The 24,703-nt window shown below is 45.6% G+C and overlaps 1 protein-coding gene across 3 annotated transcripts; it reads right to left on the reverse strand.

Moving 5' to 3' along the window:
- Window positions 1–4,278: 4,278 nt before the first annotated feature.
- On the reverse strand, window positions 4,279–23,428 carry SETD7 (SET domain containing 7, histone lysine methyltransferase). 3 transcript variants are annotated; one of them, XM_075709137.1, is made up of 8 exons: window positions 23,389–23,428; window positions 17,691–17,820; window positions 12,641–12,842; window positions 10,602–10,791; window positions 8,850–8,931; window positions 7,592–7,709; window positions 7,147–7,304; window positions 4,279–6,160 (listed from the first exon to the last, which is right to left on the reverse strand). In XM_075709137.1, the coding sequence occupies exons 1-8, from the start codon at window positions 23,426–23,428 to the stop codon at window positions 5,980–5,982; spliced, it is 1,101 nt and encodes a 366-aa protein (XP_075565252.1). In that variant the 3' UTR covers window positions 4,279–5,979. The 3 variants fall into 3 exon arrangements, with proteins under 3 accessions (XP_075565252.1, XP_075565251.1, XP_075565253.1); XM_075709136.1 differs by having other exon boundaries at window positions 4,279–6,184; XM_075709138.1 differs by lacking the exon at window positions 4,279–6,160 and having other exon boundaries at window positions 7,277–7,304; window positions 7,575–7,709.
- Window positions 23,429–24,703: the final 1,275 nt, after the last annotated feature.

Raw genomic sequence — 24,703 nt, forward strand, 5'->3', positions numbered from 1 at the left:
TTGCACATACACCCAAACACACTATAAAAACCTCATTCATAACGTCAAAGGAAGGGCAATCATCATTCATGTAAACATCTTTCTTAGAGTTATCCATTTTGTAAAAGTCATGAATAAACCTACAGATGTTCAGTAAGGCTCATAGTTCGAGTACAAATGTCATAAAACACCTATCAAGTACTGTATACAAGTTAAATACTCCGGGGTTAACTGTTAGCACACGTATAAGCTTACCCCAAGGATTATTCTTTAGCACTTAGTTCTTCGGAACAGAGACACCCAGTAATTATGGGCTAAAGAGTATTAAAATAGCAGAAGGCCCAGCAGAAACTGTTAAGTAATACACAACTTTAGCCTGGATCTTAGCTCAAGAGTTAAATTCAGTACAGTTACAGTAGGAAAAGTTTTCTAGGAGGAAATCTGCAGAAAGGAGGGATGGGTCCATTTGTACAGTATCACGGAGGGACAAGCTGAGAGGTATGTCCTGAAGATATGACTGGCCTTGCTATTGCAATTATTTATGACAGCTGCATGTAATGCCGCATAAATACTTTCCCAAATAGCAGAAACGACCATTTGTAGTTGTAAAGATCATTTGTTGCACCTCCCCTTTAAAAAAAAAAAAATTATCTACTTATTGGTAATCAATTACACTTGCATCTTACAAAAAGACATCCTTTTAAATTTGGTTTAGATCTTACTGGAACCTTTTTTTTTTTTTTTAAATATTCATTCTACCACGAAAATATTTCATACAAACATCATTTTACATACAAATATGTTAAAACTTGTGAAGAGGGTCTTCCCACACTCATGATTTTATGGCTTGAACATTTAATTGCTTAGAATTTTTGTATATATATTTCTCCTGGAAAAAAGAAAAAAAAAAAAGTAGTTACAGTAAAATTGGTAGAGAAAGAGGGCAGGAGCTTCAATTGCCTGAAGACAGAAGAGCGCCAAGAGGAGGGTCCATTCAACAGATAGTGACCTTAGTGTTCAAAACCTTTGATCTGGGGCAAGTAAACATGCACTCAATCTTGCACCTTTTTTTTTTTTTTTTTTTTTGAAAAAAGAAAAATCCCTTATAAGACTGCTTAGAAATTCTTTGTCCAAAAATATATAGTTCTCATGTTTCCTGTACACAAAGCAAAAGGAACAACTTCTCCCCGGGGCGCAGGTGAGCGTGAAGCCCACTTCCAGCCCCAGGTAAAGCTGCTCCCACGCCTGCGTTCCTCGCCCAAATGCTCTCAGCATACGACAGCGCGGTGTAAGTGAGGAAGAGGCGTCTAATGCAGCACCCCAGCGTATAAGGAGACACTTCAGCAACATTGTTTTCAAAGCAATTGGGTTTGTTTTTTTTTAAGTGCTTGGAGGTGAACTCCTCAGGCACCCACAGCTCCAGCAATTCTGCTGTGCCAGAGGAAAACAAAGCAGCAGATAACCGGCTCTGTACAACTCGTTACCTCACCGCAACGGCAGCATTTTCCAAGAGTATCAAATTGAGCGAAAGGGTAGAAATCACAGAGGGCTCTGGGACAGAAGCGACACCATACAGCTCCTGGCACAATCGAAGTGGTGGGCACTGGTTTGGACTGAAGGACAAGGGCAGCCAACTGGGAAGGAAACAGAAAAGTGGCAATCGCCACCACTTCTCAGTTTCTCTTACCGGACGGGATACGTTGGCTACTCTGCTCCTCCAATGCCTGGCAGAGGGTGAGAAATCCCCGATGGCACTTTTGCTTCCCTGCCAGCAACGTACTACAACAGCCCCGGGAAAGAAACCACAGCCATTGCCAACTGTGCACAACACCGAAAGCTCCGCATCCGGAAAGGCTGAACTAAGGAGAAGGTTACCTAGTCGCTCCCGAAAAACGCAGCCTCACGAGGCCGAGCAGCCGGCCTCCCAAAGGTCTCAAAACCTACACCAGTCGTCCAGGAGCTGCATCTGGGAAAAATCACGGGCCATCCCAGCAGGTATTGTCGCAACTGTGGAAAAAGTCAAAAAGCTATCACAGCTCTCACTGATTGCTGAAGAGCCATATCCACGTATTGCCTTTGACTTTCTCAACAGTTAAGACTTCTACGTATTTATGTAGGTTAAAGTTTTTTTTAATTACTACAAAAAAAAAAAGGGGGGGGGGTGCTTTTTGGATCTGTGAAGGAAAATCAGGTATTTTAGTAGATCCCAAAGAGTCAAATTACAGCACGAGACTCAACTTGAGACACCCCCTTAGGCCTAAGCCCTTTTCCCTCTTATCCAGAGGAATGACCAGCAGCAGGTAGATCTCAGCTGTAACTTCTCATGCTCTCTTGTCGCCAAGATCAAGCGCTTCTCCAGAAAACTAAGCTTCTGTACTCTTGGCGACAAAACACAGTGCTGCCATAGCAGGAAGATACATTTAAGACTTTTTTTTTTTTTTTTTTTTTAAGAGACAATCAGCAGCCTTTAATACAGGCTGATAATAGGCTCCTTCTCATAAAGGAGCTCAGGTAACAACCCTCCCTTCACAGGGGAGCCACGTGCAGCACTGCAGACCAAAGGCAGACATTGGGAACTGATCCATACCTGAAAAAAAGCAGCAATTCCAGGTTCTCTTATGCCATTCTTTAGTCACAACAGGTACTCCAAGAGCCAGCTGCTCACCCAGGCTCAGCTGACAGGCATCAGCTCTTCTACTTTCTGTGCCGGCAGGACAGGTCTTTGGCCAGACCCTGAGACGTGGAGCTTCTTTACTTATTGCATATTCACCAACAGTCAGCTGCATTCAACAGACTCAAATGAATTGCTTTGCAAGATGACTGCTTCCTCTGCTCCAAATTAAAACCACGTTTTGGTGTGGGTCTTGTGTTACTACTGATAAATAGTTTTGCTAAGCTGGTCTCGCTATCTAGTGAGCCCCAGAAGCTGAGCTGCAATACGTTGACCAAGTTAAGGCATTATTTGGAGTTCTGTAACTAACCTGTGTTTGAACCTGTGGTTGCCAACGCACACCTCTCCAAAACCTCTGAAGGCCACGCTGAGCCCTGAGCCCTCTCGCTACCCAGTGGTTAAAAACCATCCCAACCATCTCCACTCTAACAGACCACGAAGAAAAAGAAAACAAAGAAGAATTAAAAGGCTTGGTCCTGAATCAAGCCAAAGCAGCTTTATAATCACAACTTTTATAGAAGGTTGGTCACTGAAGAAGGGTTCTATAGGAGGACCAATAGATTTTAACAGAGCAGAGAGGAAAAGGACAGCAGAGCTAACAGAGACAACAGCCACAGCTGTGGCATACTACCAGGCTACAAGCATACACAAGAGCAAGAGAATCTGGTTGACTGTCACCAAATGAACAGCTTTTGAGAACACACAGAGGATACCTCAGTGCCTTTTTTTCCCCTAGAATTTCCCTATTTTAGGATGCAACCTTCAAACCTGATGTGCAAAGAGCACCTATCTTGTATTTATCTCAAACATCAGGCAACATGAAGACTGACAAATCTATTAAAACATAAGCAACTCCTCACGAAGAGGAGATAGCAGAGGAATCAGAGACTGATCAGGAATGAAGCCAAAGAAGCTCTAGAGATCAGAACATTTTAAGCGCTATCCTCTAGCGGGCACAAAGAGGCCAGCAGTCCAAAGCAGGTTATCAAGACTGTGGAAGGAGTTACCATCCATTCGCAGCAGGGTTCAGTCACGGATCTTCCCTCTTCTCTTCCCTGCACTTCAACGTAAGCCTCAACTTTGTAAACTTCATGGTCCTGGCAGAATAATCCACAAGATGCACGCAACAGCTTCCTACCACAGAGGCACGCTGTTCTGCAAATGGCTGAAACAGCAATGAACTAAAAGAATGACCCATGGGCAGGTAAGGAAACACCAAGACATGCATATTTCTTTTTGAGGTTCATTTGCTGAAGCTGTGCTGCCAATTGGCCTCTGGCAACTCTCCCTCACCTGTGAGGCTCAGTCCTGTCTCTGCACGCTCAGCTGAGTCCCTGAGCTGTCACCTCTGCCAGCCACCTGCCTTGGACAAGAAGTGAAGCTGTGGCCTGAGTCTCCAGCACAAGGAGATGGATGGTGTCAAAGCTCACATTCAGATCGCTGCTGGAAGAGTGTCAAAAAGCCCTGAGCCTACTTGCCCTGCCCCCCCCCCGCCCCCCCCCGCCCCAGCACACACACACACAGAGTAGCTTTTGTGCGAGCTTAAATGGTGAGGTGCAGGAAAAGGTTTGTGATCAGTCACCGGGACTAAACAGAGCCCCAAGTTAGTGAGGTTCTTATTAGTGATTCCTAACTTTGTACAGGTACCAAAGCAAGGATTCTCAGACTGCACAAAACAGCAACCTCATCCTTCCACTTGCAGGTACCAACCCAACACATTCTCCATGTCTAGCTCCCCAGCCAGCCAGACACCTCCAACCATTCAAGCAACCAACCCAAATGTGTTACAATAGAAAGGTAGGTCTGAATTCCAAATCGTTTATGTTACATATATACAAACCTTTTTTAAACTACAGACATTTAAAGAAAGCGTTGCAAATGCATCTGCGTTTTTTCTAAGCTGCTAAACGCAAAAGAGAGCATCGGAGTCCCAGAAGGGCTCCAGTATCCAGACCGAGATGATACATTATTTCTCTCTTATACAGCATTAGGCAAGACCAGTACAGTATCTGAAAAACACGCATAACAATTTCCCTACCCCTGAAAAAGCCCAGAACACAGCCCTGCAGATGAATATTCACAAGCCCCCACTGTTGGCTGCAACAAAGCTATGGATTGACTGCTGTTTTTAAATATGAGCAGTGAGCGATGTTTTTACATTCATCGTTTGTCTTTCAAAAAACAATCTTTTCACTTTTTTTTTTTTAAACTTATTTTGATATCTCATACTATATTAATTTACTGTGTCTTAAACCAGTACTACTAAAAGACGGCTACAAGGCTATATTCTTTGTCAACTGAACACATACAAAAGATACAGCGCTCCTTAACCAAGTACTACAGCCTGCCCTCAAACACATACACCTCCTTTACGAGAATTCACGTGAGATGCAAGCACCTCATTGCGAGAATTTTTGCCTTGAGAACTGGCCGCTTTAACAGGTGAAATACACAAACCAACTCATGGACACTAATGCAAGTAATGTGCTCGCCTTCCAGAACACGTACTTCTGAAAGTCCTTCAGAAAGTGAATCCATTTTCTCCTTTCAGAAAATCTTCATGCAAAGAACAGCTTCATTTGCGTGTCATAATCATAAATTAAATAAAATAAGCCAGCCGTAAAGGCTAGATAAATATTAGGTTTGGACATGTTGCTATACTACTTAGAGAGCCACAGAGACCAACACACAGCACTCTCACGTACACACACAAGCCTTTCCACTAGTTAGAAAGGATTTTCTCCTGCAAAAGAGGATTTGTAGAAAGAACAACGTTCAGACAAGAGGAAAGGGGAGTTAAAACCCAGCCTCCTATATGCTAATAAATAAACTGCTCTATTGCAAGATTCAGATCAAAGGTTTAAAAAGGCAAAATTATGCTACTATTAGAGAATATCAAAATATTACTGTTATCATCACAAGTGGCATATATGCAAAATGCAGTTGCACAATAATGCCTAGGCAGATAGAGAGCAACACTAAGTCTGCCGACTAAAAGTGAACGATATACCCATTTTAGTTTTCTGTCTAGTCTTTTGGCATCTTCGCATATGGTGCAAAAGCAGAAGCTACCAAAGAATATCACGTCTCGTATAGAATATTAAATAATTTCTCCAGATAAGACTGGTGCAACGCTAGCTAATTTTAAATCTGCTATGAGTAACACAGTCAAACCTAGTTAGTATGCAAGAAACTTATCTCTTAACACAGAATGCAAAGTTATGATGCAACAGCATGAACAATCCCTGGTTGTCCAGTTTTCAGTATAAAGGTAGTGCATAGATCCAAGTTTCTATTTCAGTTTGCTGAACGGAGAAGGAGCTCCCATTTCACTTTTGCTGGGCAGCCTGGAAAGCTTTCAGTTCCAGCTGGTACCACTCCGGTGCTTCTGGCCCATTTTGCCCAACGGGGTTGTGATCATATCCGTAAGCCACTGTCAATTCTTCATCCTTCTCCACAGCCCTGATGGTACGGATACACTTGATAGGCCCGAAACGAGGATGAACAAACCTAGACAAAGAATAAACACCTTTGCTAGGCTTAGCTGTTAATTCACAGACTCTGTTAGCCCCTTTTATAGTTTCAGAAGTCACTCACAGTTCAGAGTAATATCACATAATCTGATATCAGATGAGTAGACTGCTTTGAGTCAATCTTATGAAGACTTAAGTAAGAAGGGCAAAAACATCGACATACTAAAACAGCTTTGTGGAGCTCTATTACTTGGAATTTTTCAACAGTCCTGCAACATTGCTTGTTTGTAACAAAAAAATAAACCACAGTTAATTGTTGCCACATGCCTTGGGCTTGCAGTGGTAAACATCTGCATGACAGAAAAGCAGTATAGATTGTGAGAGGCTGGAGAGCATGGAAAATTGCTCAGTATAGGTTACCTACCAAACAATCATAACATACTTCTGTACATCTTCTCCCAGGGTCCCACAGTAAAGGGAACTGGCTTATTTAATGAAGGAAAATTATTTTCTACATATGTATCTCCACAGGTCCATTCATTTATACATTGGTATGAAAATATTTATACCCTTGAGCATATGTATACATCAAAAGTTTCCTAGTGCTCTGCACCAACTGGCAGAGCAGCAAGATGCTTATTTTTTGAGTTTCAGAAATGACAACACATTTGATGGTGCCGGTCAAGCATCTGTAGTTCAGCAAACACGGTGCATTCCTAGCCAAGCTAGGATTTAGAGAGCTGTGCTAACGCATTTGAGAATCAAGAGGCAGCTCCTGAAGTTCGCGATAAAATTAACACAGTTGCAAACTTCAAGATACTCCATGGCGTACGTCCCAAGAGACGTCAAGCACCCGCAACGCCAGCCAGTTTACAACTCAGCCCAGGTGAGCAGGAACTCTTCAGTGCCTGGACCTGTTACTCCCAGCCCCGCCGGCTGCCCCTCATTCAGCTGCCCAGAAACACCCTGTGAGCCCAGATGCCGGGCTGCAGCTTCCACTCCGAAACACAGGACTCTACTTACGGGTCATAGATGCAGTTAGGAGTGAAAGAATGGTTGGCCTTATGCCCCAGCGAGGCACAGTACTTGGCGGCGTGGTTGTAGGGCTCTGGCACGTCTATGACTGTTTCATCATCCAGGGATATTGTATTTCCATTGAGGGCCCAGTCTCTGCTGTCTACCTAGTTTGCAAGGCAAAAATCCAGCGTGTGTGTGGAGGGGTCAACTTTGCCAGCAGTTTGAAAGCAAACATTCAAACATGTGCAACTAATGCTTTTCCTGTAAGTCATTAAAAAAAAACCCCAACCACCACTTTTTTATATATACATAGGTGAACATGCACTTTCTTTCAATTAAACTCCATCATATTAAATCTTAAGGGTGGGTAGGAGGGGGGTGTAAAATCCTACTATAAGAAGATTTCAGAAGGAGCAATGAAAATTCAGACTGACTTTTTTCTCTCCTTTACCTCCTGGTGTGTAATTCGCACTCCGTTGTAAAAGGACATAACTGTACTGGCTTCTGCTGCTATTTTCGAAAATAATCCTTCTCCAGCACTGGAAATGAGAGACACATCAACATACACCCTACAAGGGAAAAAGGGCATGGAATTAGTGATTGGCTGCAGTTTTAATTTTCAAGAAGTATTATCATAATGCTACTGGCATAAAGACTAATGTTTCAATATAATAACAAAACTAACAATAATTCAAAACCTCCAAATGCAACTCCTTCTCCTTCCTCTCCTCCATACGTTCTCTCTATTTTGGCAAAACTGAGATTTGATGGGAAGTCGGGGCTGACTATCTATTAGTTTGAAATTTTTTTTTTTTTTAAAGTGCCAATCTACTATCATTCCTCGATGATGGCTTCAACTCCAGAACACTCTCAATAACATACCAGAACCCCAGAGGTCCCGACTAAGCTGAGGTTGCTGGTACATACATGCACACATTATTACTCCACTGAGCAAGAGTTTGCAAGGTGAAGCCCTAGATCTTCAAGCACTTGATGAAAAATTATGCCAGAATTTTACTAATCACTTATTTAGATATTTCAGAGTATCAGAAAAGGACGACAGTCGAGATATCTACACAGCAAGGCCTCTTAAAAGTCTAAGTAAAAAGTGTAATTGTGGAATAGCCATGGAAGAGATATAGCTGACTGACTACGGTAAGACAATTGCTGAGGAACGTGTTTTGACATTACACGGTTGTCACAAACAGTATCTCACTTTCCTCCAGCTTGATGATTTACTCTTGCCACTTTGCTACATCTGTGGGGAGAGGAGAAAACTTTGTACATCGCATGCCATCCAGTGAGACACGCTGAATGCAGCACACTGCAACCTGAAGCTAGTTACACATCTAGAAAATAGCAAACAGCATACTTTTTTGCTCAGAATATTGTAGATGTGGGCTATTAGTGGAGTCCAGGACTTGACTGAACGTGTCTTTGAAATGCTAAGAAATTATCCTAGTTTAATCTCTTAAAAAGTATTGCTGTGTTCTATCCGCTAGAGTGCAATTTTATTGATTGAATTTCTTTCTGATTCACATAAGTCAAATGCTGACTGATGTGCAGCAATGGGTTCCATCCCACAAACCCTTACGCATGGGGTTTTTTTAATTTTAAGTAAAAAAAGGTTTGCAAAATTAGGCCCTAAACAATGTAACAGTAAAGAAACACAGACAATATTGAAAGTGGGGAGAAGGAAAAAAGCCTACCTCTCTGACTCGTAAGGATCAGGAAGAAGTGCATTTGTAGAAATGCAGGACGAAGTAGATTTGTCAAAACTGTACACTGGGCCTAAAAAAACAGAAGTCAACAAAGGAAATAAACTAATTGGCAGTAGTGAAAGCGTGCAACCCTTAACTTAATCAAGACATTAAAAAATTAAATTTTAATGGCTGCAAGAAATAAATGTTATGCTTCCAAAAAAAGGTACTAAACAGAACTGCACCTTTAAAAGGTCTTCAGTGAGATGCTGTTTCTTGATTATTTTTTCCCCTCAACATACTACAGTAGCAGTATTGTCACAAAAAGGTGATATATATATATATATTCTTCAAACAACCAACTTTTAAAGGAGGACTGGACAGTCTTTCAAAACCGACCCTCCCAGAATTTCTAATTAAAATTAAAAAGTAAAGCAAAATTTAAAAGGATATATTTGATAACACATTAATTATAAAAAAAATCTCAAACTATTTCAAATATGAAATGTTTTCTAGGCCAAATTCTGCAGACACTTCAGCCAGAAGATAATGTTCAGTAATCACAAAGTACACTTGCTACAGTCATTTATTTCCTGCCATTAATAAGCAGCTCAGCAGTACAGCCTTAATTATATCCTTACATCTCTCTACAATCAACTGCCGGAGGACTATCTGGGAGATAGGTTAAGATGCAGGTGGAAATAAGATGGGGAAAAAAACCCAAAACGCAATACTACAAAGTTTGACAAAAGGCCATTATCCCTGGTGTCCAAGATCTGTTCTGGCTGAAGGCAGCTTCCTCCAGAGTGTAATTCAATCCTATGTACAAAGCACAACTGTACCATCTCAGAAGCTATCTTTTAAGTTAAATTTTTATTTGCTATCACTACTGAGAGATTTAAAAAATAAAGTCACATGCATTTGCCTCTCAATGCCTTTTCACTGAGTTTTACGTTCTTATTCCATATTGAGTGAGACAATCTTTGCTGGCAAAACAGTGTGTTAGCATAGTCCCTGTTTATTACTCACAGCCCTGTCCGCAGCTTAACCCATTCACCTCCAAAACATCACATACACCTCAGAGCAACAGAACTACTCCAGAACTATAGGCCCATGCCACCGCTGCCCTGGAGAAGGAGCACGGGCGACAGGGGTCGAAGGCACCACCCTGACCCTAACCATTTCATAGCCACTTTCTATCAGCAGGACTAGACAGACTGAAGGGTGCTGGTGAATCAGACCGCTATACAACAACTGAATCTACTTCACTAATTCCAATCCTTGTGTCCTCTCAGCCCCGTAACGCGGGTGCCAGAATATTCAGTGCTCACGTTCACTTGCACAAGCCCAACTGACAGAGCTACAACCAATCCACAGCCTCCCCCTCCACTTTTAGTTACTTTACTAACAAAATAAAGCCGGCATTAACACCGTTAAGCAGGCTTTCACGCTGGCACAGATGGCAATGGTGTGCACGACGAGCAGGACTGCACCCGTGAGCGTGTGAGAGAAGGGTTATGAAATGCAGTTCAGCTGCACCACCACTTGGGTCACCTCCCATTTGTTCCCAGAGCAAAGGGATCGCTCCATGTGCCTTTCTGTCCAACTTTATAAATTAGAAAAAGGGCTTCTCACTACTAGACTTACTACCTCATCGCAGCCAGCCTTTAGAGTCTCTAACAGGGAACATTACAGAAACAAAGCTGTTTGCAGCGAAGGGCTGGTAGCAAGAATACAAGTTTCTGTGTTAGCTGAACTTACTGCCTGGTACTACTTCAAACTGAGGTTTCCCATCCTCTACAGATGTCAGAGTCGCCAGTTTTGCTTCTATCATTTCTCCATCTATGAACTTTCCAGAATATGCAGTCTTTCCATCAGGGTACACATAGGCTATTTTCTCTCCAGTCATCTCCCCTTCTTCATTCACTTCACCCACAAGGCTGCCTCCATCCTGAAAGCATGGGCAAGAAAGAAAAGGCAGAGCATTTAGTTATACTTTACTACCTTCAGTAAATGAAAAAGATTTTTCCCAACTTTTTAAAGAAGCAACCTAAGCTACAGTAAGTTCAGATGTGAGACCATGAGAGTGAGTGAAAAACAGACACATGAAGAAGCTGGGTGAAGTCATTCCAGTCAGGATAAAACCAATAAAAGAAATGAACAGGGTTTTCTACATTGTTTGAAATAGGCAAAACCCAAGGTCTTTCCTTCCATGTGACACAAATACTGAGTTTCGTTTGGCAAAACTTTTATGTGAACAGTCTGCAGACCAAGGCCCAAAGCCACACACAAACTTCGTCTGAGTTTTCTTAGAACGATAGTGTGCTGGAGGAAAGAAAAAATTAAAATGCCGCCTTGCTCGCTGCTAATTCGTGGTACATCAAAAGACTTAAGCCTATTTAAAAAAAAAGAAAAGAACAAAAAAAAAAAAAGATTTGATGGACAACTGCAGAGCTTCTCTGTCCCAGCATCCCCCTGCGATGTCAGGTGGTTCTCAATGAGAACAACCGGTTGCTGAAAGCCACCAACAGCAACACTTTTCCTCTCTAAGCATTACACATTTTAGCCCTGGGTTTTGACATCTGTGATTTGCCTGCAACTCCGGTTAGGTCTATTTATGGAATTGCAGAATGAAGATGCATAGATTAGCACAGGTCTAACGACTTCAGGTGTTTATTTCAAAAAGGACAAGGAAACATATTCAAATAATGCCCTGGAGCAAAAACATCAGGTGTTATGTGGAAACAGACTGATTTAGATCAAGATCACTGTGCACAGACTCGACTTCAGAGTGGCACCACTTTGTTCAACTCCAAGGATGAAAGAGCTTCAGACATACCATAGTAAGGAACAGTGAACCTTAAGTGTGGGTAAAAACTTGTGCATGTAGCATCATGCACAGAACCACGCATAAACAATTGCTTCCGTGGCAAAAGTTTTTTTGAAACACCTTACATCCTTTAGTCTGGCAAGATGATAATGATAAACAACCTCTAAATATCCAATTTCCAGAAGGTACAGCAACTCTTTGTCAGCCGGAAGATGAAACAGGAGACATATGACCTGAAGGGTCAGCTGTGTGCATTTTATACACTAGTACTGAAAAACTGCTACTTGTTTGGCAGCATACATCGAGTATTTGTGGATTCTAACACACACGCTTAACGGCAATAGTGAAAACCAGTAAATAAAAATGAACAGCCAACAGTGAGCATTTGAAATGACTGCAGCTAAAGTATGTGCAATATGTAGCACAGAAACAGATTGGGGTTTGACCAGCAGCTTAATTACATGCAGATGTTTCCCCCTCCTCAGCACAAGGTAAAGATTGAAAGGTTCAAGTCTAGAGTGTTGTATAAGGCTGAATAGGAATTAAAATTAAAAAAAAGTTACATTGTCTCCCCTCCTAGTTAACTAAGAGCAGCAGGTTGCAGTAGCTTGCATGGCTGCCATGCTCCTCACCTGCAGTCAGCACTACAAAGTGGCAAAATCAGCAGCCCAGCCTTCCCAAGGAGACTCATGCAAATGCACTTCCAAGGGGCTGGGTTCCCTAGAAAATGAAAATAGTGGAGGCGTCTCACAGCCTTGCTGAATCCTGTCTACTGGGTAAACATTCAACACTGAAAAGGTTTAACTGTATGTTGGATTATCCAAAGTCAGAATGCACAGAACTTCCACCCTGATTTCTCTGTTGACTTTTGGGTAGCGGGGTCATGATGGACATTTGTTTCAGCTGGGGAGAAAAGACAGATACATAATGGCATTATTCTGCAATGAAGAGGGCAGGTGGACAGGCTTACCGGGTAATAAATCCAACAAACTCCATGTCGAATGTTGTCTTTATACTGCCCTTTGAATATCAGCCGTCCGTCACTGTCATACTCCTGGGCCGGTCCATTCAGCTCTCCATCCACATATGTGCCATGAAGGACCACTCCATCCTCATAAGTGTAGATTCCCTGGCCTTGCAGGGCGTCATCAACATAGTACCCTTCCAGGGTGCTGGTAAAGACAGAAAGAAAACAGCAGTGGAAGACTATTCACCTCTCTAGGAGGCAAACCCAAAGCCTTGACACGAGGCACAGCACAACCCTGCTCCTCTGCTCACCATTCTACATATTGCTGGTACAGAGAGGCCGAGGGGAAACCCTCAAGAAAGTCAGGTCCTAGGAGGAGGTAACTGTTGACTCCTCGTTTGCTATTGCCAAGTACCCTACAACCCTCCCCAAAACGCACACCGCCACTGCAACAATCACAGCTTTTCTTCATTTTCCCAGTGGCCTCTCTCCGAGAGCCCAGGCTGTCGCGGGGCAGAGCTATGCACCGGCGGACTGAAAGGTACGCTGACAGGCTCGGCGACGGCGCTCTCGCTGGGACACCGCTTCCAGCATCTCTCCTCCATCCCCCGCCAGACATCGCTATCCCCCGTGTCTGAAACTCTGGTGTGTTTGCTAGTTTCAACCAGATTTGAGGGGGACAAGGGAAGGGGAGTAGGAAGGTAAACCTGACTTCTCTGGAAAGCCAAGATGAAAAACAGAACCTTTTTTCTACGGACCTCCAAAGGCAGAGAACAACTTACGCTGTCCTTTCACCAGGGTGCGCTGCATGGTGCGTTATTCATCTAAATTACGTTGCTGAGCTTTTCTTATAGGCTGGGGTAGCAAATTACAGCAGCGAATGGATGCTTGTGGTCAAAGAAGAAATTATTGCTCAAGCAGGCTACTCTCGCGTTAGGATTTTCTACCTCCTACGTTTGGATCTTTGCTGACACCTCTTTGGTGAGATGAAATTGAACTGCCATACAGGTGGACTGCAAAAAGGCACAAACTGCAACCTGCTGCCAGTTCAGTGTTAGCTCCCTAGTGATACACTTAGCAGCAATTTGTACCGGAGTTGCTAAAAGCGCTGTCATTTTTCATGTATTTCTACTAAAATGGAACGCAGCCTGTCAAACAGAACTAGTGCTGCACTTGGATTTGAACAAAGAAACGTTTCACTTCAGTTGTGTCTTGCAAACCCTTTTGAAGGGGAGCAATATCTCGCAATCTGCTTTGCTTCCTTTCTTAAAAAAAGGCTGCTGAGAGAAACTACAAAGAATGAAAGCATAACTGTGAAAGAGGATCTACTCAGTTATTCCTTTCTCAGGTTAGAACCAGCATAAGGAAATACGAACTGTTTAGCTTTTACCCCAGCATATTTAGCTAACAGCCAGCTACAGTGCACATACTTCCACTGCATCATTCTTTTTCTGATGCGGACATCTAAGGTGTAAGCCCAAACAGCATCTGGGAGCACATGACTCTACATGTTTTGCAAAACAGATTTTCAAGAGTTGTGGAAGGAATGTTTTCTCAGAATTAACTTTCTGGTTTCTAACGCTCCACTTTTTGTTTTTACATAACTTTGGCAAGCTGGCTGAGGTTTCCATGGGCAAATACATTACAGTAAAAGCCTCGATGCAAACCAGATGCAGAGCAGGAAGGGGCAGGAAAGCTGTTTTGCTTTGAAGTCGGATGAATTTCTTGATCCAGGTTGCTACAGAGCTGCAGCACCACAGCACAGGGAAGGAGCAGGGCAGATGAGGGAACCACCAGAAATCTGTGCACTTACTCAACTATAAACAACACCACTTTCTCCTCTAGTTTATCAGGTCACCAGATTTGAATTTCATTGTAGCTGGCAACGCACACAGAGTCCACATGTAGGATTACTCTTTAAAAGAAGCAGCCACTTATGTAATGAAACAGACCAAAAAACCTTCTTGTTACCTTTAATGATGTTAGTTGAAGTTAACAGGTTACTGAATTACAACAGTGCTTCAGCACTAGAAAAAGTATCTTTTCTTTTACTCTCACTCAAAATCTCTAGGTTTTCTTTCAATGTATTAAGCTCCAAACAGTGTCCAAAAGATCCATCTCTTCCTACTCTCATATCATCTAAGGAAATCAAAAGAAAGATACCTAAGAATTCCATGTCTTCCAAGCTTGCCTAAAAAGTCAGGTTCTCTAAAACTTTTATACTGTTCAGTTTTTGAGTTACTTCTACCTCACTCCCCCCTCCTCTCTCTCTTTTTAAGCTCTCAAAGCATGGTGTCTGCAGCCAGACATGATACTTGCAAATAAGACCTGACCAGCACGAGAAGGAATAAATAGCTTCTATGTCTTGCATAAACAAAATCTTAATACAAACCCTGAGCTAGCCTATATTTCTCTGGTTTGCTTCTCAGATTATCATATTTGTGATAATGTAAAGTTTTACTAAAGTCAAGGTTTATCAGATGTACTGTCTTCCCATTATCCACCAGGCCTAGAGGGGATCTAGGATATCCACCACCTAAAAAATAAACCAGTGATAAGAGTTGGGAGGGGTGGAATGCTTACTGCAATATCCTTCCAGGTATTAAATGACATTGATAGACCCTGATCCATTCATCCCTGACTCCCCGATCTCCCACCCTTCCCCTCTATATGGGAACATTGAAAACTTTTTCTTAAAAATAATACCTTTCTCTACTGTGTTCTGGGAGATGTCTGTTTACAAGTTCCCAGTTCAGGGAGAACAGGAGCTGCAGCTCTGTGCCAAACAGGGCTCTCATGCTCGCAGTTATTGCGCAAGGTGTTTTGTAAAGTGCACTCCAGCAAGTGTTAGCATCAGTGAAAGCTCAAGCACACGATCCAAAACAGGGAGTATGCCAGAGGTGAAATTTCTCTCTCTGAAAGAATACGTTGGGGTTTGTTGCATTTTTAAAGGGGGAGATAAAAACAACTGGTATTTCATTCCAGGTTTCCACTCCCTTAAATAATCAACAGGAAGGGGGCAGCTATTCCAGTAAAGGGAAAATTTTTCACCGAGGCAAACAAGGCAGCCAGGCAGCCAATCCTATTTCCTAACACTCAAAAAATGGAAACGCTTACACTGCTGCCAGTCCAGTGTCTGATAGGACTCAAGTACTCCCAAACAACAGAGCTACAGCAGTTCAGCTGTCAGCCTTTTCCAGCAGCCTGTGAGGGAAACAGATCCAGGAATGCTGAAACCAGCTGATTTACTGCACTGAAGCACATAATACTGCAAGGGGAGAGGTGTTTTGAGAAGTTTAGGGGATTCATTTCTCTTCTTCATGAACACTCAGCCTTGCCCATGGCACAGTTAATGGAAACAACACGTCCTGACAGAATGCCAGGTCATTCTTCCCGCAACACGTCATGACACCTGAACCATCCGCTTCAGAGAGCGACTTACTCTTGCTAGCTGGGCGTAGCTAAATTGCAACATCTTTATTAACTAGTCACTGCTCGGTTAAGGCTGCTTTAGCTAAATTAAAATAAGCTTAGGGCAGTTTATAAAAATATCCCATTTTCCAAAACCAGATTACAGACTAGTTTTGTGTATTTTCATTCTGCTACTTTCTGAAGCCATACAGTAGCCACCTGTTCCATTTTTTTAAGGGTTATGAAAATAATTAAAAAAAAAAAAAAAAAAAAAAAAAAAAGAGTTGGCAACACTGAAGCGATACAGAAAGGGCTCAGCAGCAGCCTGAGTTTTCCCACAGAGGACTGCCTGTACCCTGGATTACTTGGAGGAGCAGCCCTACAAACAAGATAGTAGGTCAGTTTCTCCGACTGTACAATCAGCAACTGCTCTGCTGAGATCACCGACAAGCACAGAAGCATTATGTACATGTGTCCATAGAGACGCTGTCTGCCAACTTAAAAAAAAATAAAGGCTATTTTAGAGAGGTCAGCTGCTGGGCAGTACTGATTTTCAGTTACTCATACAAGATTTAATAAAGCCCATTACCAACAACAGCGGGGATTTTTCTTCATTCCAAGCTTGGAGGCCTGATCAGTTTCTGCATAACTGAATAAATATATTATCTTTCTCATGAAAAAAAACCACAATCCCCAGTATGAAGCAATTGCAAAGGCAAATACAGACAAGGAGCTGACTCACTGAGACAGCACAATACCTCTGCTCCTGCTCAGAAGTTCGCTGAGCAGGAGGAGAGTAGACCCGGCGCGGCTGTCAGTTTAACAGCTGCTATTCATAGTGCCACCGACAGCTGCAAAACCATGAAGAATCGTGTCATTTTATACATCTGCTCCTTTGGAGGAAGTTCTGAGCAACTGCAGAGAGAAATGCTGCAGCTGGGGGAAGATGTACAAGGTGTTCATAACGAAGACCTGAGAATAAAACACATGCATAGGCACAGACTAGCCCAATTTCACTCTCACAATTCCCAGTGAAGAGAGGGGAAATTATAGGGGCTTTTCTGAAAATAAATCAGGCCACAAGCAATTTGCAGAGGATTAGGTAGAGTTGGGAACAAACCCATATTTAACTCGGTTCTTTAACCACTAAACAACTTCCAAGACCAAGCAGAGGGTAAGCCCCTCTGTCAAGGTCCTACATCTGTGCGCGAGGTCTGGCACAGGGAGCTCCCCCCAGTCCAGCTGCAGTCTCTGTATAGGGCTATAAGACAAAGAAAGAATTCTACCTGCAGTTACGGACTTGAACTTTGTAGCTCAAGTTGTTGTCAGCATGGTTTCCAATAGCTTTGACCACCTCCCAGTTCTTACGGTCTTTAATTAGTTCATAACTTTACAGCGCTAAAAGAGCTCACAGCGCGGCATTCTCCCACCAGGAAACACCTCCAGGCATCACGTCACATACAAAGCCTCCAAGCCCACAAAGGTATGGCTACAGCAGCAGCAAAGAAACCTTTCTAGCTACAGTTTTTAATGAGCAAGCTTATCCAGAAACTCAGCAGCATACAATCAATGTAGATTAGTTTTGTATCACTGCAAGCAGGAGGCAGAATATAGAAGAAAAAACCGAAGAGTCAATGGCTACCTTCCATCAAAAAAGAAGAACTTGCCGCGGCCATTCTTTTCTCCGTGCACAAAGTTTCCCTCAAATCTGTCTGTCGATGAATAGGTGACTGTACAGAATCCATGTGGCAACCCATCATCATCTAGATGCCCTGGAATAAAATCCAGACAAAGAATAAAAGAACACGTTAAACATTATACAAAATTGCAAACCGGTTCCGATTATGTAGATGCTTGAAATGCCGTAGCTCCCTAGTACAAAACAGCAATCTGTATCAAAACATTTTTGTCAGGAGCAGCGATCAGAGATTCAGTACAACTGAAGTCTGTACTTGTGTAACACACTTTGCTTAAAGTAAGAAATAAAGAGAGTCAGGATAAAAGCAAAAGGGTGAGAGACAGGAGAGAGAAGAGAAGAATAAGCAAAAAGACATGTTTCTAAAAGAAAAGTTCATATTATTACAACTTGTGTTAATATGTCTTCAAAAATATAATAATTCTTTATCTGAAACACATATTTCCTGGTGAGAACAGAATAGATTTAGACTTAAATCCACTGAGTAAGAAAAGGTTTGTTTTTTCCTTCTGATAAATACATGTCTTAAAACAATGTGGGTGTGCCACCTCGTAACTATATCCACAGGAATTTAAAGAAATAAAAGCATGTGATATCTGTAACACTATGCCCTTGCAATATGTCAGTCAACTGGCTAATTCATATTTTAAATGCTGCTCTCCAGTGCCTTTCTGATGTGTTCACATTACATCCCCCCATCCCATTCCCTTTCCCAGCCATATCAGTTTTTCCCATTACAGCTGTTTGCAGGTGGGGAAAGCGGAGGGGCGGCACACTTGGATCCTCACCTGCATCTGTCTGTATTTTACCGAATAGAACTGGCCAACTCTGATTAAGTTAAAGCATAACAAGGCTCCTATTGCATCTCTTATCTGCCTCTTCAAAGCCAAAAGAAAAGGGAAGAAGAGTGTTTTAAACAATTGTTATTGTCCGGTTTACCTGTGTGAACTTGGGAGCGCTTAGCACTGTGTTAGCAGAGCATTGCTCCCACTGCAGAATGAAGACGCTCAAGCTCAGCAGGGCTGCTTTCAGCACAGCCATACACCAGGCGCGGGTGTAACAAGCTCCCATTGTGACATTTTAGCAGGTATAAATTTTGCATGAAAACTGACAACTAAATAAAAGCTAGCGTATATTTACGTTCTTCCACATTTCTAAATAAAATCTGACCTCCGATCCCCTGAGCCTCAATGGTGAGGCATACAAAGCCTATTAGAGATTTGAGACAGCACACGCATCTACCTCTACAGGCTTTGGGCCAAGCTCTTCCCTGACTAAATTTGCCCAAAACTGAAAAGGTTCAACACACACATGGAAAGGCAGAAACAAACTCCAGTGTGAGGGGGAGCCATTACAGCCCAGGTTGATGCAGGCAACAAGAGGCACTTCAGTATTACCAAACCTCGAGTCCTACACCCAGGGAGAAAACAAGCTGTGCAGACAGCAGTGGGAAAAACCAGCCACCCGTGTGGCTTTAGAAGGCCATCTATTCATGCCCCAGTTGCAAGAGGTCCACAGGGTTCTGTGGGGACAAGGCTACCCGGAGGGCACACGCATGCCCACACGTTCTTCTCACACCAACATAAGCTCCCGCTCCCTTGGGCTGCTTCACAGCCCCTCAGGGACACCCCAGACAGGGCACGCTAAGGGTGTGGGGCAGCACCTGGTCAAGAAGCCCTCTCCTATGGGGCACATGACCTGCCCTAGCCTTTTAATACCAGAATGACTGACAGAAGAATGCCAGGCAGCATGGGATACCTTGTCAGGATATACTTCCAAAGTAAAATTTCATTTAAAAAAAGAAAAAAAAAAAAAAAAAAAAAAAAAGGAAGAGCGACAAAGAGGAAGGAAAAAAGGAAGAGCTAAGTGAATGTTCCTCAAAATAACCAAGTAAGGCTGTGCAGGTTTATTACCCATCTCCTGTACTGGTTACACTGAGTATGGAAATGCACCTAGAAGAAGGTGCACGGGAGAAAATAATGGCGAGATACTGAACTCATCCAAGAGCCAAGATTCCCTCCTTCACCCTTTCTGTGTGTGCTCCCCAAAGTTTCTCTCGCACCTGCTCTGGCACTTGCCTAGCACCCTCTGCAAGTAGTGCAAGCCACAAAGTTGGCAGAAAATTCTTCCCTTGGTTGTGTTGCTGCTGGTTCGGGAGGCTGAACCCACCGCCCACCGCCACGGCACAGCTGGCTGGGAGCCGACCTGCCCCTCTCGGGGGTAGCAACCCACCTCGCTGCCACTTCAGCCACCTCCCAAAACATCGCTGCGCTCTTAAGTTCCCGGTCCAAGCTAGACTGAAAGCAGTTAAAACTTTAAAAAGTTAATAAAACCAATCGGACACAGCTTACTGCCCGAGCTGAGAGAAGTAACACAGTAAAAAGAGAGAGCAAAAGTAGGCAGCGGGGAGCTACACCCCTCAAGGCTTTTAATAACTTTGAAGAGGACCCCTTTAAAAGGGAAAGGGCAGCATGCTGCTCCTCCCAAACAGAAGAAAGGCTTTTTTTCCTCCCATCAGTCAGGAAACCCCTTTTTGTAGAAGGGAAAAGTTTTAGCAGTCATGTCAATTTAACTAAAAGGTCAGTGAAATTTCTGTTGCGAACACCTCTTTTAGGATAAAACCAACTATGTCAACATTTATGGTTTAAATTAAAGGTTTCAGTTTTATCAATATGGGAAAGGTATACTGCTGTAAATTAACAAACCTTAAACAACGCAGTACCAGTCTTCCCCTCACTATAGCAGCAAAACTTTTGCAAAACACTTGGATTAAAAAAATATACTGACAGTATTGGCACACTATACTATTTAAAAAAAACAAACCACAAACTTGTAACTTTTTTGTCTGTGACTATTCAGTTTTGTCAAGATTCTGCTGGAATGCAAAGCCCAACACAAAAGCTGCCATGCTTATACACAGCACACATGTCAGGGCTTTTGCACGGTAGGATACAGACTATCCCAGAGATTTAAATGGTCAGCTTTGATCCGATGGCCTCTATACAGAGACTTAATCTCAGCTGTAGTACAAAGAATCCAATTCTTCTAATATGCTAGAGATTTTCCCCTACTGGGGAAAAAAAAAAAACTCCCCACCCCAACAAAACAAGAGATATTCAGTCTCTCTTAGTCAACAGGGGGAAAGAAAAGCAATTTCGAGTTTAATTACATAGATGCAACTTTTTCTGTATGGCTGAGGCCTTAGGCTCTAATGCTGTTTCAGATGAAGTCAATGGAAAAAATCCTCATTATTTCAGTGGGAAGCAGAGTGTTCCCTTTCTCTCCTCCCTCCTCCATTTGTGAAAACAAACACAAAATGTCTAAACATATTTTTAAATTATTGTAAAACCTCACTTTTGTTACTTCTTTAAGGGTCTCTCAAGATCTCCTCTTAAGCTCAGACCACGAACTTTTCAAGAAAAGGAATTACACTAATAGGAGCTAGTTGCAGCATGATGGGTCCACTTACCAAAAACACTGATATATACAAACCAAAGATAAAAGCCTGTTACTGTCGGTATTACTATTACTTAACAGAAGACATACAGTGTGCATCATCAATAAAAGATTCTGGCCACAAAGATACTAGATGGATGTTTTAGGAATAACAACGATAAACCAACACCAGCACCCCCCCCACACACCCCCCAAAAAAATATGTGCTGATTCCTGTCATATTTCTAACTTCCTTTGGCTAAGTGCAAAAACACCCAACCATCCTATTCACCCCCAAACAGCACCCTACTTCCGTGCCACACAGAAAAACACATACTTTCATATACACCGCTGAATAACACATGCTTTAAAAACTCGTTTCCTTAGCCCGCAGAAACGCTAAGCAAACCCACGCTACGGCAGGACGCTTTACCTGCGATACGAGGATCAAAACTACGACTCCCTGCCCAAGACACAATTGTAATCCCTAGATTTGAGGAGCGGGGAGGGAAAGGAGGGGAAAAGACGCATCCATTAGGACACAGGGCACAGCCCATCCATAGCACCCTGCATGTGAAGAATCTCACTCCCCTCACAACGAGGTTTTACACAACAAAGCTTCTCTTTGGCTCTGTTACCGCATACCTAGACAATAAATCCAGATCCTAGCAGCAGCTGCTTAGCTCGCATCTGTTGTTAAACTACGCCGCCGTGCTCGATGTCTTCTTCGGAGAAACGTGCTGCGAGGCCTATAATCCTCCTGCCACACGACACAAACAGCCCACCACCGAACGACGGGAATTACCGGCATCTCGTCACAGGCAGCTCCTTACTTCGCGTGCTTAATCCCAGCAGCTGAAAACCCAGGAATGCTCTTTCCGGTGGGACCGTGCCCGGCGAGGATGCTTTGGGGAGCGGGCGCTTTCACGCAGAGCTGGCGCGCTCTGCCCAAGAGCCGCACGAGGCAAACCCGTACCGCGCTGCTGGGCGCCTCGCAGGACGGCGGCCTGCTGTCGAGCGGCGGCGCCCCGTGCCAAGGCTTCCAGCAGCAATGCCTTCTTCCAGAGGCGCCTGCCCCCGTTTTAAAACTCTGTGAGGGTTAGTTGTCGGCTCGCAAAAGGCTGGCGCAAAATCACAGAATCATAGAATCGTTTAGGTTGGAAAAGACCTTTAAGATCATCCAGTCCAACCATTAACCTACACTACCGAGTCTACTCTAAGCCAATCAAGGGTAGACTAGACTAAACCATGTCCTGAAGCGCCACATCTACCCGGTTTTTGAACACTTCCAGGGGTGGGGACTCCACCACTTCTCTGGGCAGCCTGTTCCAATTCTTGACGGCGGGGTACGTGGCCTACGAGACGGGCCTTCCCGCTCCAACACGGGCGACTCGTCTCCAGCTCCGCTGCCCACCTACACGACCACGGTTGCCTCCTCGGGTTGCCGTCTTCTCTTCCATTTGCACCAACGTAACCGCAGCCTGCGAGAGCGGCTGCCCGAGCGCTCCCCAAGGCCAGGTACACCTGGGCACAGCCGCCACCTCCGCAGGAGCCAGCGAAGCTCCGGGGGAAGCAGCCCTCCATCCCAAGCTGAAGCACCCGGCCCCCCGGGGTGCGCGCTCCGCAGCGGGCTCGGTGCCCGGGACGGGAAGGGGCCGCGAAGGCTGCTCAGGGCAGAAGGGGGGACACGGCAGCAACGGCAAAACGCGGCCATATGTATGTATTTCCCCACACGCGTACATTAAGAGCGAGGCAAACGCCAGCGGCAGGTTCAGGGGCTGGCGGCCGGAGCGCCCAGCCGCGGGCGGCAGCCGAGGGACGCCGAGAGCAGCGGGGCTGCCGCCGGCCGCCCGGAGCCAGACCCGCCCGGCCCGACCGCGCAGCGCTGCCGCAGCCGAGGCAGCGGCCCCGTGCACCGGCGCCAGGCCCGGCCCCGCGACACGACGCGGCCCCCCTCCGTCCCCGCACCGCCACGTGCGCGGCGGCGGCGGCCCGGCAGCGCGGCCGTTGCATAAGCCCGCTGATGTCATGCGCTGCCGCCGGCCCCGGCCGCCCCTCTCGGGGCGCCGCCGCCGAGCCGCACCCCCCCCCCCCCCCCCCGCTCCCCCGCCGCCCCCCCAGCACCGCCCGGCGCCCGCAGGGCCGCCTGCTCCCCCCTTCCCGCCCGCAGGTGCCGCCACCGCCCCCCCGCCCCCCCCCGGGCTGGTACCTTCCACGGTCTCCTCCAGCGTCTCCTCGTCGCTGTCCATGGCGGCGGCGGCGGCGGCGGTGGCGGGCGGGGCGCAGCCGCGGTAACCCGGGCGGGCGCGCGCGCACCGCCCCGCCTCCCCTGCCCCGCCCCGGGGGCGGGGTCTCCCCGTAGCCCCGCCCCCCAGGCCGGGAGGGGCGTGGCCAAGTGGCGGCGGGGGGGGGGGGGTGAGGGGGAGACGCCCCGCCCCGCAGCAAAATGGCGGGTGGGGAGCAGGGCGAGGCGGGCGTCAGCCGCCAAAAATTGCCTCCGGTGGAAGCGGTGCCGGGCGAGAGCCACGCTGAGGGGGCTGCAGGGGATGCTCGAGGGGATGCAGGAGGCAGCGGTTAAATTTCTGCTGAAGAATGTTCCCGGCGCGGCACAAAGCAGCGCAGGCGGCGGGAAAATCCCGACCCATCCGGAGCTGGGCCCCCAGGGAACTCCATCTTGTGCAGGGCTAGCGCAGCACCCCCGGTCTGCTGCTCCCAATCCGCACTTCTAGAGTCACCTCATAAAGCAGGCCTCCTTACAGGCCCCTCGCGAGCACCGCGACGCCGCTTCTCCCTCCCCGCGCCAAGAACCGCTCTGATCGGCCGTTGCTCGTGACGCTGAGGGGTTTAACGGCCAAAACGCGCAGGCTCTCGCCTGTCAGTTCTGCAGGAGGGGGGACAACCCCAAGCAGCGGGCGCAATTTGTGAGCTCTTAACCCAGGGGCAGCGAGGACGCTGCTCTGTCACGCGTGCTTCAGTGTACCGCAGGGATCTGGCTCTCCACCGCAGCCTGAAGGTGCGCAGGAATCACCTTAAAGGAAGGCCAGAGTGTTTTTAGGTCTTCCAGCCATCTGCCGTGGGAGTGCAGGAGGTATCTCCTCCATCCAGCCGTCTGTCGTGGGAGCGCAGGAGGTGTCTCCTCCATCCAGCCGTCTGTCGTGGGAGCGCAGGAGGTGTCTCCTCCATCCTACCGGAGATGGCCCAGACAGTCAGGGGCTGCAGCATGTGCTCTGCGAGGCGAGGCTGAGGGAACGGGGCTTCTTCAGCCAGGAGAGGAGACGGCTTCGGGGGGACCCAGCAGCAGTCCAGCAGCACGTACAGCAGCTCTACCAAGCACACAGGCTTTTCGCCGTGGTGGGAGGACAAGAGGCAATGGGCATTACTGAAAACCACAGAGGTTCAGACGTGACACGAGGAGAAACTTGCTCCCCATGAGGACAGCCCAGCAGCGTAGCAGGCTGCCCGGAGAGGCTGTGCACTCTCCATCCTTGGGGGCATTTAAAGACCAACCGGGGAAAGCCCCGAGC

The sequence above is a fragment of the Pelecanus crispus genome, chromosome 4, assembly GCF_030463565.1.
Source record: "Pelecanus crispus isolate bPelCri1 chromosome 4, bPelCri1.pri, whole genome shotgun sequence".
Classification (NCBI taxonomy): domain Eukaryota; kingdom Metazoa; phylum Chordata; class Aves; order Pelecaniformes; family Pelecanidae; genus Pelecanus; species Pelecanus crispus.

Excerpts from the sequence above, each read along its gene's own strand:
- SETD7 (XM_075709136.1), bottom strand. The coding sequence starts at position 23,428 with ATGGACAGCGACGAGGAGACGCTGGAGGAGACCGTGGAAG. Across the intron at positions 8,932-10,601 it reads GTTTGAAGTAGTACCAGGCA|GCCCAGTGTACAGTTTTGAC; the intron begins GTAAGTTCAGCT and ends CTGTTTTTTTAG. Across the intron at positions 7,710-8,849 it reads GATCCTTACGAGTCAGAGAG|GGTGTATGTTGATGTGTCTC; the intron begins GTAGGCTTTTTT and ends TTTCCCTTGTAG.